General features: G+C 36.4%; 1 protein-coding gene across 2 annotated transcripts; it reads left to right on the top strand.

Annotated features, from left to right (window-relative positions):
• The first annotated feature begins 1,034 nt into the window (after nucleotides 1–1,034).
• On the top strand, nucleotides 1,035–14,040 carry kars1 (lysyl-tRNA synthetase 1). Of its 2 annotated transcripts, XM_067400059.1 has the most exons (15): nucleotides 1,035–1,138; nucleotides 3,198–3,328; nucleotides 3,495–3,636; nucleotides 3,733–3,898; nucleotides 5,972–6,065; nucleotides 6,157–6,343; nucleotides 7,492–7,617; nucleotides 7,730–7,849; nucleotides 7,938–8,100; nucleotides 9,446–9,619; nucleotides 9,698–9,783; nucleotides 11,159–11,244; nucleotides 11,529–11,655; nucleotides 12,866–13,009; nucleotides 13,142–14,040. In XM_067400059.1, the coding sequence occupies exons 2-15, from the start codon at nucleotides 3,210–3,212 to the stop codon at nucleotides 13,214–13,216; spliced, it is 1,809 nt and encodes a 602-aa protein (XP_067256160.1). In that variant the 5' UTR covers nucleotides 1,035–1,138; nucleotides 3,198–3,209; the 3' UTR covers nucleotides 13,217–14,040. The 2 variants fall into 2 exon arrangements, with proteins under 2 accessions (XP_067256160.1, XP_067256161.1); XM_067400060.1 differs by lacking the exon at nucleotides 3,198–3,328 and having other exon boundaries at nucleotides 1,039–1,138; nucleotides 13,142–14,039.
• Nucleotides 14,041–14,521: the final 481 nt, after the last annotated feature.

The raw sequence follows: 14,521 nt of genomic DNA, 5'->3' as shown, positions 1-14,521 counted from the left end.
GTTGGGCATTTTTTAAACATGACAATGAGGATATGCATTTTCCCAAGGTGAAAAACCTTCTGTGCACATGTATTGCACTCAATCTTAACACTCTTGAGCGCCTGTGTGGGATTCCTCTCCCCATTAAAGTTCAGGGCATTTAAGGAGCTCATCATCCAGGAGTTAAACAGGACAGATGTGTCAATTTGTCATGAACTTCTACACTCCGTGCCAAGAATGGTAAATTATGGAGGGCATACTAAGTACTACAACATTATAGATTTGTTAAATTAAATCTAGTGTGTACTCATTTCTGCAATCCTTAATTTAAACAAAATTGGCTAATTTACTTATTTTATGGCTATTAATGTCATATATTTCTCAGTGTTTATTATGTATATGTTTAATACATTTCAGTTTTGCCATCTTTCTATGAACTGTATTAGTGATCATAAAGAAAATGCATCTTTTGTATTTGTTGAGAGGGCACTGTATATAAATCAGAGCAACTGAAGTAAAGTTATTGAAAAGAAAAAATATAGTAACACTACTTCAAAGGAGATCTATTTTTAATTCACAGAATTAAAGAAATATATTAACCGCATATCAACATATCAGTAATGGGAGGGTTATGTGAAACAGTAGAATTACAAAACTGATGCAACATGTCAGAAAATTTCATAAACTGGATGGGGTGGAAGTGATAGCCCTATATATATATATATATTGTTTTGTTTAATTTGTAGATTTTCGATTTTTTTTTTATTTGACTTGATTTTCTTTTTGTTTTCTTATTTCTTTTTTTATATATTTATTTATATTTTAGTTTCATAATTTAATTTAACCATAATGTGTAACATAATGTGTTATTCATTTTATATTATAAATGAACAACTCTCTTGGTGTTGTTAATATGCATATATTTATAAAATAAATAAATAAAATAAATAAAAATAAATAATTACAAGAAGAAAAGAACTGATGCAACCCCAAGCAACGGCACTTTTACATTGAAATGTGGTTGAACATTCGCAGGTTTATTGCAGCAGTGTTGTATATCTGGCTTCACAGCGCAGCTGCTGGAGTGTGTTTGGCGGAAGAGCGCGGAGAAGAAGATGGCAGACGGAGCTGTCGTGGATGGAGACAAACTCAGCAAAAAGTACGTACATATACATTTATAGCATTACAGCGATCATGCTGATTCTGTACGAAACACTAAACATAGGTTTGCATGTGTGTATTATATGGCTTAGCGCGATTTTCACTGCTGTTGAATTCGGGATAAAGCGCATGCCGGGCAACGTGGTCAGTTAGTGAACTCGACTGACAGCGTGTTTTCATTCCGATTCATCGTGTATAATGTTTGTGCCGATGATTCTCTCTCGCCAGCATCCTTGCGAATAAGTGTGTGCTTGTAGATGGCACAGCCGGCTGTCCAAAAAACAACTTCATTGCCCATAATTCCGTGAAGGGTCTGCAGAAAGCTAATGGCGCATTTGTTTAAAGAGAGGTCAGACTTTTCCGTGACTCTTTAGTGTTTCAGAGAACCGATTCGGCGATTATTTTACGTCGTGACTTCGTAAACATATCTTACTGTAACGTCCCCGCGATTAAAGTATCTTGTTTTTGCTTTCACTATCGGTTTTGGGGTCAGTACGAATCGGATAAAAGCTGAATTCGAAATAGCATACAGAAATTGTTAATTCTTCTATTATTGCAACTCAGTTTTTGCCATGAAGGTAGCCTTAGATGCTGACATGTCAATTTAAATATATAAATTACCTCTACTACAACATAAATAGTTAGAATAGTTTGCTGTTTCGAGTTCAGCTAAAGAGATTGTTCTTATTTGTGAACCGACTCAAATGATTCATTGGAAATATTCGACTCAAAAGAACGACTTTTTCGTGGTCAGCTGTTTGTTGTTTTAAAGGATTAGTTCACTTTTAGCTTAAAATTTCTTGATAATTTACTCACCCCGATGTCATCCATGATGTTCATGTCTTTCTTTCTTCAGTAGAAAATAAATTAAGGTTTTCGATGAAAATATTCCAGGATTATTCTTCATTATAGTGGACTTCAATGGACTCCAAACGGTCGAAGGTCAAAATGACAGTTTCATTACAGCTTCAAAACGTTCTACGCGATCCCAGACGAGAAATAAGGGTCTTATCTAGAGAAACCATTGCTCATTTTCTAAAAAAAAAAAAAAAAAATTATGTATGTTTTAACCATAAATGCTCATCTGGAACTAGCTCTCTTCTTTGAATTCCAGCAGTGTAGACACTGCTAAATGTATTACTGCCCTCCACAGGTCAAAGTTTGAACTAATTGTTATATACTTGCACTAGAATATTGTATGACAATTTATATATGACAATTTAGTTCAAACTTTGACCTGTGGAGGGCAGTAATACATTTAGCAGTGTCTACACTGCTGGAATTCAAAGAAGAGAGCTAGTTCCAGATGAGCATTTATGGTTAAAACGTACATAATTTTTTTTTTTTTTTTAGAAAATGAGCGATGGTTTCTCTAGATAAGACCCTTATTTTCTCGTCTGGGATCACCGTAAAGTGTAATTTTGACCTTCAACCGTTTGGGCTTAATTGAAGTCCACTATATGGAGAAAAATCCTGGAATTTTTTCATCAAAAACCTTAATTTCTTTTCGACTGAAGAAAGAAAGACATGAACATCTTGGATGACGTCGGGGTGAGTAAATTATCAGGAAGTTTATTTGAAAGTGAACTAATCCTTTAAAGTAGCATTTTAAATGCAGTATTTTTATTCTAAAATTTGTCTACATGGTAACACTTTACAGGAAGGTTTTGTTAACATTACATAATGTTAATTGTAACACTAATACATTATTAAAATCAGTATCTGTTAATATTATTTAATGAATAAGCTAACATGAACTCACAACAAATAGTCCATATACCTTGTCAGTATTAATAATAGTCAGTATTACATACTGAAACAAATGTAATGCTCATTGTTTGTAATGCAGTAACTAACATTAACTAATGGGACCTTATTGTAAAGTGTTACTGTCCACATTATTTGAAAAAACAACAAAAATGATACAAATATGTATTTATGATAGTGAAAACTAATTACAAAGTACAATGGTATCACCATATACTATCATTTCTGGTACGTTTTTGTAAGGGTGCAATAAATCTGACCCTAATTTTTTGTTTTGATTCATCAAATAGGGCGTTCGCATCATGTTGACTCTGGTCAGAATATGCAGGCTGCAAGCGTTCAGGGCGCAGACGTTTGCTCTTCCCAGTTCACAAAGCCTGCCTTTGCTTATTCAAGGAAGTCGCTGGAGAAGTGGCAAAAGGTTGGTGGTCTTTCCATTTAATGTGAAAAGCGACCAACCTTTTGTCACTAAAAAAAAATGTGCTTGCTATAGAGACGTCCACTGCATGGATGTGCAAGCTGTGCAACAGCAATGCTAGTAGTGTTTCTCCGCATGGTGACTGAGCTCATACCCTATATGTCTTTAGTGAGCTGAAAAGGCGCATGAAAGCTGAGAAGAAGGCAGCTGAGAAGGAAGCCAAGGTCAAAGAACAGCAGGAACAGAAGGAGATCAATGACAAGCCACAACAAAATGCATATGGGGCTGATGAGGAAACCCTGGACCCAAATGTACGTTGAGTATTGATTATGAAAGTCACATTTCTGACATAAAGATTCAGGATCAGTTGTAACTGATTCATCTTACCTCTCATATTTTCCATACAGCAATACTTCAAGATACGTTCACAAGCCATTCAAGCCTTGAAGGGAACAGCTGAAGACCCGTATCCTCACAAGTTCAATGTGGACTTGTCGCTTACTGAGTTCATTGAGCGATATAACCATCTTCAGCCAGGGGACCACTTGACAGATGTTGTCCTCAATTTATCAGGTAAATGTTTCCTACTTGTATTTTAAGTAGTGAGGAACCAAAATGACCAAAAGTTTTATTTTTGAAGAGATTGCGCCCCCATATACCTGAGTTCGCTTATGTCTGCGCTAGTAATTTCAATACAAAGGGACAATACAAAACACAGGTTTTGCTGTAAAGTAAATTAAACTTTTCCTGATAATTTACTCACCCCCATGTCATCCAAGATGTTCATGTCTTTCTTTCTTCAGTCGAAAAGAAATTAAGGTTTTTGATGAAAACGTTCAAGTATTATTCTCCTTATAGTGGACTTCAATGGCCTCCAAATGGTTGAAGGTCAAAATTACAGTTTCATTACAGCTTCAAAGGGCTTTAAACGATACCAGACGAGGAATAAGGGTCTTATCTAGACAAACCATCGCTAATAACCATTTTCTAAAAGAAAATACAACTTTATATAATTTATGAACACAAACGATCGGCTTGTACGTGCTTCCGCTTTTCGTATTCTTCAAAACGCTTATGCTGTATGTCCTACGCCTTCCCTATTCTACTTATGGAAAAAAAACAGAACTGCCGCCGCATTCGTTCCGTAAGTTGAATAGGGAAGGCGTAGGACATACAGTGTAAGCTTTTTGAAGAATACGGAAGGTGGAAGCACGTACAAGGCGATCATTTGTGTCTTTTCGACTGAAGAAAGAGGGACATGGACATCTTTGATGTGAGTGAATTATTGGGTGAGTAGCACCCCCTTTAAGCACCCCCCGAAAAGGCATAAGGTCTGTATTAATCTGTTTACTGCTAGTTGTAACCAGTATTTTTGTGTATGTTGATGATAATGCAAGGGGGAGAGAGAGTTTATATGGATAAGACTTTATTGCACACTTGTTGTACTGTTATATTCAGCTTACGGGGATTTTCTGGAGTGAAAATGGACTCTTCATCTTTTGTGTGAAGTAAAATAAACTTCATAAAATTCATCAAAGTTTTGGCCATCATGGGGTCCGCTGCAACAGGCTTGTACTAATAGTGGATAAAAGAAAGATATAACCATAAAGAAGTTAAACTAAACTATACCTGTTTTGTCTCCATGCAGCATATATACTCTGGCTCTGTAGGCATCATTGTCAGACTCCGGTTCAACCATATAAGGCTGAACACTGATGCTGACAGTTTCTGACATTTTCAGTGCGTGAGATTGTCCTGTTTTGTTGTTGCATGAGCTCTTGAAGCTCCACCTTCTTGAAAAGGGGCCAGGAGCAGCAGCTCACCCCCACAAAGTGGCAATTTTAACATGCTATAAAAAATGATCTGTGGGGTATTTTGAGCTAAAACTTCACATACACACTCTGGGGACATCAGACATCTTGTAAAAAGGGGCATAATAGGATCCCTTTAAATGGTGACTGTACGCGTTTTCATAACACATTTATTCAAACATACATTGAATAAAGAAGACAGCAAACTAAGTAAAAATGTAGCGAATATGTAATAGTGCATAAATTTAGTAAATACTTCTCTCTAGAGTCATTATTTGATGGTCATTCAATGGCTTTCCCGAGGTAAATGTAACGTCAAGTGACAGTTTACAAGCTTTTTTTATTGACATCTTTCCATGGTTGAAACACTGAACGATTACATGAGACAGAATACATATCAGTAAGTTGATACTCAGAATGTTTAGTGAATATTTTTTTCACACATCAACTGAAAGCCATTCATCCATTGTGTCCACTTGGCTGACATGTTTGCCTGTTGCAGTTTATCTATGTAATGGAAATGAAATACACGCTGATAGTCAAAATATGGCATCTGAGAATTGCTAATTGAACATCACTGTTTCGGTCAGTGATGTTTTTTTTTTTGTTTTTTTTGTTTTTTGCTGTTTCAGCTGAATATTTTTGGTTGCCGAAAGCTCACTATTTTTAAGCAGTTAAAGAAATCTTCTGGGTTGAATACCACATAAACGCCACAAGTCCACCCACAGGGGTTGCTAATGCTTAACACAAATTTCATCCACCTAGAAATGTGAATTTTAAAAAACAGTTTGATATTTTCCTTATTTTGTGCTTTTATGTTTTGCTTGATTGAAAGGTCGTGTCCATGCTAAGAGGGCTTCCGGTGCCAAGCTGCTGTTCTATGACCTGCGAGGAGAAGGAGTCAAGCTGCAGGTCATGGCCAACTCCAGGTCGAAATTGCACTCTACGCCATCATGTTTCACAGTCATTACACATTTTTAATGCAGTAACATAACCAGTGTTTTGTTCTTTTATTCTTAGGAACTACAAGTCAGAAGAAGATTTTGTGCACATTAACAACAAATTAAGGCGCGGGGACATCATCGGTGTCCGGGGGAACCCTGGCAAGACAAAGAAGGGCGAGTTGAGCATCATCCCAGTGGAGATGACGCTGTTGTCTCCGTGCCTTCATATGCTTCCCCACCTTCACTTTGGTCTGAAAGACAAGGTAAAGACTAGTAAGACACAGCAAAAAATAATATGGGTAACACTTTATTTTACTGTGTCATTGTTACACGTTACATTTAGTTATTGTAGTAAGAGCTAGAAATGATGCATTACATGCAATTAACCCTAAACCAAACCCTCATCCTAACCCTAAACCTATAGTAAGTACATGCAGTTAATTATTATTACTTAGTACTTATAAGTGTAATTACACTGTAATACTGACACCTTAAAATAAAGTGTAACCCTTATATGCAACTGACAGGGACATATTGTATTATGCTTATTAAAAAGTGTTTACTACAGAAAGAATTTACTTAAGTGCATGCAACTGAATGTAATGTTTTCGGACACTTAATTGCATGTTAATTGCATTTAAATGAAAATGAATTATTGTTTAACTTTAGAGCAATCACATATTTACTTCTAATGTCTTTGAAATATGCTAAATGTGTACTGCTGAATGTAATTTCCATTGAAACTTGTCGTGTATTAAATATATTTGTGATTATAAATTTGTAATGATGTTGCAATTTAGTACATTTAAAATGGACAACTTTAAATATAATATCAAATAACACTACAGTTATTATAATCACATACTTTACATGTGCTTTAGTTAACACATCAAAAGATTTATAAAACAATGATTTACTATAATGTACTTTAAAGTAAAATTTTTAATTTGACTTTTTAAAAGCACGTGTGTTAAACAGTCATGAAAGTGTACTCTTAAGTGGCCTTTTATTTCATTAATTAAGTGCAGTTTTTTGAAAATACTATTCAATGTATAATATAAAATTGTATTTTTAAAATTACTTATTGCTCTGTGCAACGACATTGACTTTTTAGCGTTTACACACTGTCAGTCGGCAGAAGATGCCCATTAGTGACCTTATCTGATGTGTTATGTGTTATGCAATGCATTCAGAGGAAGGATTTCCATCTTTCCAAAATAAATCACTGAAATTTAGAGCAAAAAGCTGCATTTAGAGTAAAAAGGTTTAAGGGGAAATTAATCGTTTTGTATGCACACTTATCTGTTACTATGCAAGAGGATATTTGCGTTTGGTGATATTGTCGAATTTCAAGAAATCAATGTCGCATGTACTGATCTGCATGATGATCTTTTTTTCATTGTTCCTTTAGGAAACCAGGTTCCGTCAGCGATATCTGGACCTGATTCTTAATGACTTTGTGCGACAGAAGTTTGTTACCCGTTCCAAGATTATCACTTATCTCCGCAGCTTTCTGGACCAGCTTGGGTTTCTTGAGGTAAGGATGTTGTCCACAAGAAGATCTCTGTAAAAAAACAAGCAGTGCAGATTGAGAGGTTCTTCAGTTCCCCAATGTCTTACTGGTTATGATTTATGAATGTGTTTTACAGGTTGAGACCCCAATGATGAATGTGATACCTGGTGGTGCTGTAGCAAAACCTTTTGTTACCCACCACAATGAGCTCAATATGAAACTCTTCATGAGAATTGCTCCTGAGCTTTACCATAAGGTAAATGTGTCACTGCAGCAGCTGGTCAAATTTGAAACATTGAAATTCTTGAGTTATATTGAATATCTAACTTTCATTAATGTTTCAGATGTTGGTAGTCGGAGGAATCGACCGCGTGTATGAGATTGGGCGTCAGTTCCGTAATGAAGGCATCGATCTCACCCACAACCCTGAGTTCACCACATGCGAGTTCTACATGGCTTATGCGGACTATCACGACCTGATAGAAATCACAGAGAAGCTTCTCTCAGGTCTGTTGGGCTGTGTTCAAACTGCATTATTCAGTTCTTTTGTTCTTGCTCCTAGTGCTTCTTAAAGGGATAGTTCACCCAAAAATACAAGACAAATGCAGAGAAATATAAGAAAAATACAAAAAAAAATACAGATAAGTCATGTCAGTGTATAAGTCACATATTATTATTATTACATTCTGAAATGTAAAATACATAAAACGAAATGTTTTCAGCAGCGGAAAATACAGTGCTCGCCCTCATAAGACCTATAGGACTTCTGTTCATCTTTAGAACACAATTTTTGTCCATCCATTAAAAGACCATGCAACCAAAAAATTCAAGCTTCAGAATGTTAGTGTTTTTATGAAGAGTAATTCATTCATATGGAATTCTATCTCTATTCATATGGATTCCTTTTATGATTTATTTTTTTCTTTATGAACTTTTTGAAGTTTTAGTTGAGGGATAAACATATCTCTCAGGTTTCATTAAAAATATCTTCATTAGTTATTTGTGAATGCATGTGTGTACATATGGATGTATAAATATGTATTTAAAGTTAATAAATGCAGAAGGAACTGTAACTTTAGTTAGATTTTTGTTTGCATAAGGAAAATTCGGAGGATCCTCTGATTCAGTTTCTGTTAAGCTTATCTGGACTCTACATATTTCTCTACGAAAAATAAAATCTTAGTGTTCTAAAGATAAAGGGAAGTCTTGTGGGTTTAAAACAACATGTGCAAGTAGTTAATGACAGAATGTTCATTTGTGGGTGAATTAAACCTTTAACATTGATATTTTGTTGCATTTTGAACTATCATGATTTTCAGTGATAGGGATAGTTCATCCAAAAATGAGAAATCTCATTATTTACTCACTCTCATGCCATCCCAGAATTAAGACTTTCTTTCTTGAGATGAACGCTTGAATATTTTTAGGAAAATAATCAGTTTTTGCAAGTAAAAAAAAAAACATTAAATTGACAGAAATACAGAATTTTAATTTTTGGGTGAACTATCCATTTAATAATTGCTTACGGTCTACTGTAATATGAGCGTTCATGAGAGGGAAGTGGAGACATCATGTGATGAAGACATTGGGGTCACATGGGTTACCGTCTCAATTGCTGTGTGTGAACACACAAGCGGCACCCATTGACTTGCATTACATGGACACACAGATTTTCCTAAAAATAGTTGTTTATCTGGCGAAAGTCATATACGTCTGGGATGGCATGAGGATTAGTTAATGATGAGAGAATTTTAATTTTGTAGGTCAACTATCCCTTTAATTCAGATCCGTTAATTTGTATAACATTATTTGTTTGAAAACATCAAGTGAAGGTTCTTTGTTGCTTTCACAGGAATGGTGAAGCACATTACTGGAGGTTATAAGGTGGTGTATCATCCTGATGGTCCAGAAGGACAAGCCCAGGAAATAGACTTCACTCCTCCCTTCAGACGGATCAGCATGACTCAAGACCTGGAGAAGGAATTGGGAGTGAAGTTTCCAGCTCCTGACTCCTACGACAGTGATGGTAAACAAAAGAAGATCTGTTTTTTTTTTTTTAAATAGAGCTTTTCTCTAAAAAAAAAAACCTCATGTTTTCTAACAGAAACGCGCAAGTTCTTAGATGACCTTTGTGTTCAGAAAGAAGTTGAATGCCCTCCTCCTAGAACGACTGCTCGTCTTCTTGATAAGGTATGACGCTCTGGCCAAAAACTGCCACTGTAATTGAAATGAGCGACTGTGATGAAAAAGAGCTCGGAGCCGGATTCACAAAACATTCTTAGGAGTAAAATTCTTCTTAACTGCTATTTTCTTTTTATTCTCTAATTTAAGAATACAGTTAAGAATATGCTGTATTTCCAAAAGCATTTCTTAAGTTTTTTCTAAAGACAAAACATTAGAATGGTTTTAAAAATCATTGTTAATGACCTAAATTTAGGATAAACTCCAAATTATGTCATGAATCGGCAGCCACTCCGGATCATGCCTGTATTACACATTGACATCAGAAGCCGTGACATTGCTCAAACTTTGCTTTTCAAACAGGAAGAATGAACAAATTGCTCTAAAAAATGCAAAAAAAAAAAAAAAACTAATCTTAATGAGTTCCTTTTTAGTGTTTTCAGTGTTGTGCAGCCTGTACATATCTAAAAAAAAAAGTATTTTAAATTCCCAAGGTAAGATGTTTAATACATTTTAAATATTAAAGGGTTAGTTCGCCCAAAAATTAAAATTCTGTCATTTACTCACCCTCAAGTTGTTCTAAACCTGTATGAATTTCTTTCTTCTGCTGAACACAAAAGAAGATATTTTGAAGAATATGGATAACCAAACAGTTGATTGTCCCCACTGACTTCCATAATACTTTCTTTACATACTATAGAAGTCAATATATATAACACTTTGTTAGTTAATGCATTAACTCATGTTACCAAATTAGACCTTATTGTAAAATGTTACCTTTTGGCCTTAAAGGGTTAGTTCAACCAAAAATAAAAATAATGTCATTTATTACTCGTCCTCATGCCGTTTCACACCCGTAAAACCTCCGCTCATCTTCAGAACACAAATTAAGATATTTTAGTTGAAATCCGATGGCTCAGTGAGGCCTGCATAGCAATGACATTTCCTCTCTCAAGATCCATCAATGTACTAAAAACATATTTAAAACAGTTCATGTGAGTTCAGTGGTTCAATATTAATATTATAAAGCGACGAGGATATATTTGGTGTGCCAAAAAAACAAAATAATGACTTTTATAGTGATGGCCCATTTCAAAACACTGCTTCAGTAAGCTTCGGAGCTTTATGAATCAGCGTGAATCATCTTGATTTGTGTTCTGAAGATTAACGAAGGTCTTACAGGTGTGGAACTAACCCTTTAAATGGCAAATACTTGCTTGGACACACAAAGAACACAAGCAGTGAAACTGTATAATCCTCACAAAAATATGTATTAACACAAAAAGCACTCTATATCATAAACATCTTGAGCTTATTTACAAATGATGTATACTTTGTTCATCTACACGTACACATTTTAAACTGATTTTGATTTTGTTGATAGTTGGTGGGCGACTTCCTGGAGGTGAAATGCATCAACCCAACATTCATCTGTGATCATCCACAGATCATGAGTCCTCTAGCTAAATGGTTTGTGCCTGACTTTGATTTCTAGTTTTTCCACTGTATGGTTAAAATATAAATGATCTAACCCACGGGTGTCCTATCCTGCTCCTGGAGGGCCAACATCCTGCAGATTTTTAGCTCCAACCAGCTCCATCCTACTTGAGTCTGAAGACCTTGATTAGCTGGATTCAGGTGTGTTTAATAAGGTTTGGAGCTGAACTCTGCAGGATAGTGGCTCTCCAGGAGCAGGTTTGGACACCCCTGATCTAACACATTCAACTGATGTTTTTTCTGTCTCTCCTCCTCAGGCACAGATCACAGAAAGGTCTAACTGAGCGCTTTGAACTCTTTGTGATGAAGAAGGAGATCTGCAATGCCTACACAGAGTTGAACGATCCTATCAGACAGCGAGAACTGTTTGAGCAGCAGGCTAAGGTGAAGCTAACTATCAAATACCTCATCTTTCATTCACCCCGGGTTGCCAGTTTGCAGAAAACACATGTAGCGAATTGCAGCCATGGAAGGCAGCAAACAAACAAACTGGGTCAGAGATCGCAGATTCTACCTGACCTAAAAAGCCTCCGCATCCATCGAACGGGAACATATTAAAACGCAATATCAACTCATCATAAATCAACTATTTATCTTACAGTGTGTAAGTCTCCTCACCTTCCAATATCAACTGAGCTCGCTCCTGTTGCGTGTCTTTAGACTGGCAACCCGCATGAGCGTCGAGTCTGAGGAGGAGAGGGCGGGGCAAACAATATTTTGAATTTGGACTGCAGTACCCATTTCAACCACTAGCTGTCACTTACATAGAGCACCTTTAACCTTGTCTGATATGAAGTGTGCGTTGCAAACGCGAGCATTTTTGATGATCGTTTCCGTCCAGTCTGCTTGTTTTATTGCGTTTAACCACAACTCTCGTTGTTTTGTTTTTTTGGCAGGCAAAATGCGATAATTTCAAATTATGCCTGTACTCTGATTCTGGCATCCAACAACACAAGAAGATGACATTTTAAGCTTCTTATGTAGCCGACTATAAATATTAATGGCTAACAAACTAGCTAGTTTGTATTGGCCACCAGGGTTGGCAGGTTTTCACAACAAAACCCGCCAAATTGGTACGCAAAACTAGCCCAATCGCGTTTCAAGGGGGGTCCCCTGGTAAAAATTGCATTTGAAGGGATAAAATCCGTGTTTTTGGTGGGGTTCCCCTTGTAAAATTCACATTTCGGGGGATAAATGTCATGTTCTGTGGGGTCGCTTCAACCCGCGGACAACGGTGTTAAAAACAGCCCGCACAACAGTGTTAAAGTAGCCCAATTCCATGGGAAAACCACAGATTTGGCAGCACTCCAGGTAACGACGTGACATCAGCACAAAAATGGTCTATAGGGGGTGGCGGTACTGACCACATATTCCACACATCCTCCGACATAGTCTTGTCAGTCATCTTACTACCTTCACGTGATTAGTGAAATCAGATGTACTGTAATGTAAACGACTACCACAGCAAGTCTAACCATGTCCCTCTAGGGGATTCGTAGAATGTGTTGTTAATTTTTTGTGCATTTCCGAATTCAGATTTAGGCTTTGGTCACATCCCTAACAAGCTGAATGAATGTTCGTACTGTGTCCACAGGCCAAGGCAGAAGGTGACGATGAGGCGATGTTTATTGACGAGACCTTCTGCACTGCCTTAGAGTACGGCCTTCCACCCACCGCAGGATGGGGCATGGGCATCGACCGCCTCACCATGTTCCTCACAGACTCCAACAACATCAAGGTATGACCCACCATGACTCCTTTTCACTAGAACTACACATTGTGGCCCTGTAAATCAATCAATCAAAGATGATTCTGTGGATCATTTGAAATTAAAACCGCATCTGACATGAATCGATGTGCTCTACTTCAGGAGGTGCTTCTCTTCCCTGCCATGAAACCTGAAGACAATAAACCACCTCCACCTGCAGAGGGCACATCTGTGTAACTGACTTCATCTGAGTGAAGAAAACATACCCGAGGATTTCGTCCATCTTTGGATTTCTTGATTCAGCCTGAACTGTCCAATTTATTGTCACCATCGAGGGTTATATATCCTGAATATTTAAGACCTATGCACTGTCCATACTTAAGGGAAGGATTTCAGCAGTTCTTTTAACATATACGGCTCAGTTTTATGGGGAATAGGAAACCTGTTTACCTGTCTCTGTTACCCATTGTCGATTTTCCTGCAGTTTTGTGTCCTGGGGTGATGAAACGAGATGTTTCTCAGACATATTTGGATGATCTTCTGTCCAACTATATTTTTTAACAAGCTCAAAATGGCTGTTCAATTGAATCACATTAAATAATGACTTAAACAACCCAAACGGTTTGTGTGTTTTGTTTCTATATCACAGATTAAGAAAATCTCAATTATTTTCTCTCCTCTTGTTTCAAATAACTGAAAATTCCTCCTCAAAATATGCTATTTTAAAGCAGTTTTGTGATGGTAGTTGTCAATTTTTGAGTTATACTCTAAACTTCTCAACGCAAATAGCCCCAAGAAGTATGAATGTCACTGGTTAAACACACTGGATATTTAATGCATTTATAGGATGTATAATATTTGATAATTTAATATAATCAACATTATACTGTTTTATAAAATTATGTGGACTTGAAAATTAGCATGTGTGTTAAAACACTTAAAGGATTAGTTCATTTTCAAATTAAAATTTCCTGATAATTTACTCACCCCCATGTCATCCAAGATGTTCATGTCTGTCTTCAGTCGAAATTAAGGTTTTTGATGAAAACATTCCAGGATTTTTCTCCATATAGTGGACTTCAATGGAGCCTAAACAGTTGAAGGTTAAAATAAAATAAAAAATTAGTTTCAGTGCAGCTTCAAAGCATTCTACACGATCCCAGACGAGAAATAAGGGTCTTATCTAAAGAAACCATCGCTCATTTTCTAAAAAAAATAATTATATACATTTTAACCATAAACACTCGTCTTGAACTGGCTCTCGTCTTCTCTATTTTTAGAGTAGGCTAATACACTTCGCTGTAGACACTGCTAAGTGTATTACTGCCCTCCACAGGTCAAAGTTTGAACTAATTGTTATATACTTGTATTAGCATATTGTATATGACAATTTAGTTCAAACTTTAACCTGTGGAGGGCAGTAATACACTTAGCAGTGTCTACACTGCTGGAATTCTAATAGAGAAGAAGAGAGCTAGTTCAAGATGAGCATTTATGGTTAAAATGTATACATTTTTTTTTTTTTTTAAAGAAAATTAGTGA

The sequence above is a fragment of the Chanodichthys erythropterus genome, chromosome 11 (assembly GCF_024489055.1).
Source record: "Chanodichthys erythropterus isolate Z2021 chromosome 11, ASM2448905v1, whole genome shotgun sequence".
In the NCBI taxonomy this organism is placed as follows: Eukaryota; Metazoa; Chordata; class Actinopteri; order Cypriniformes; family Xenocyprididae; genus Chanodichthys; species Chanodichthys erythropterus.
Note: the sequence above shows the minus strand (reverse complement) of the source record. Positions and strands in the feature narration are given on the sequence as shown.

Bases quoted from the DNA above. Each gene is read 5' to 3' on its own strand.
- kars1 (XM_067400059.1), top strand. From the start codon at position 3,210: ATGTTGACTCTGGTCAGAATATGCAGGCTGCAAGCGTTCAGGGCGCAG. The intron at 3,637-3,732 runs GTACGTTGAGTA...TTTTCCATACAG, and splicing joins AGGAAACCCTGGACCCAAAT to CAATACTTCAAGATACGTTC. The intron at 9,620-9,697 runs GTAAACAAAAGA...GTTTTCTAACAG, and splicing joins TGACTCCTACGACAGTGATG to AAACGCGCAAGTTCTTAGAT.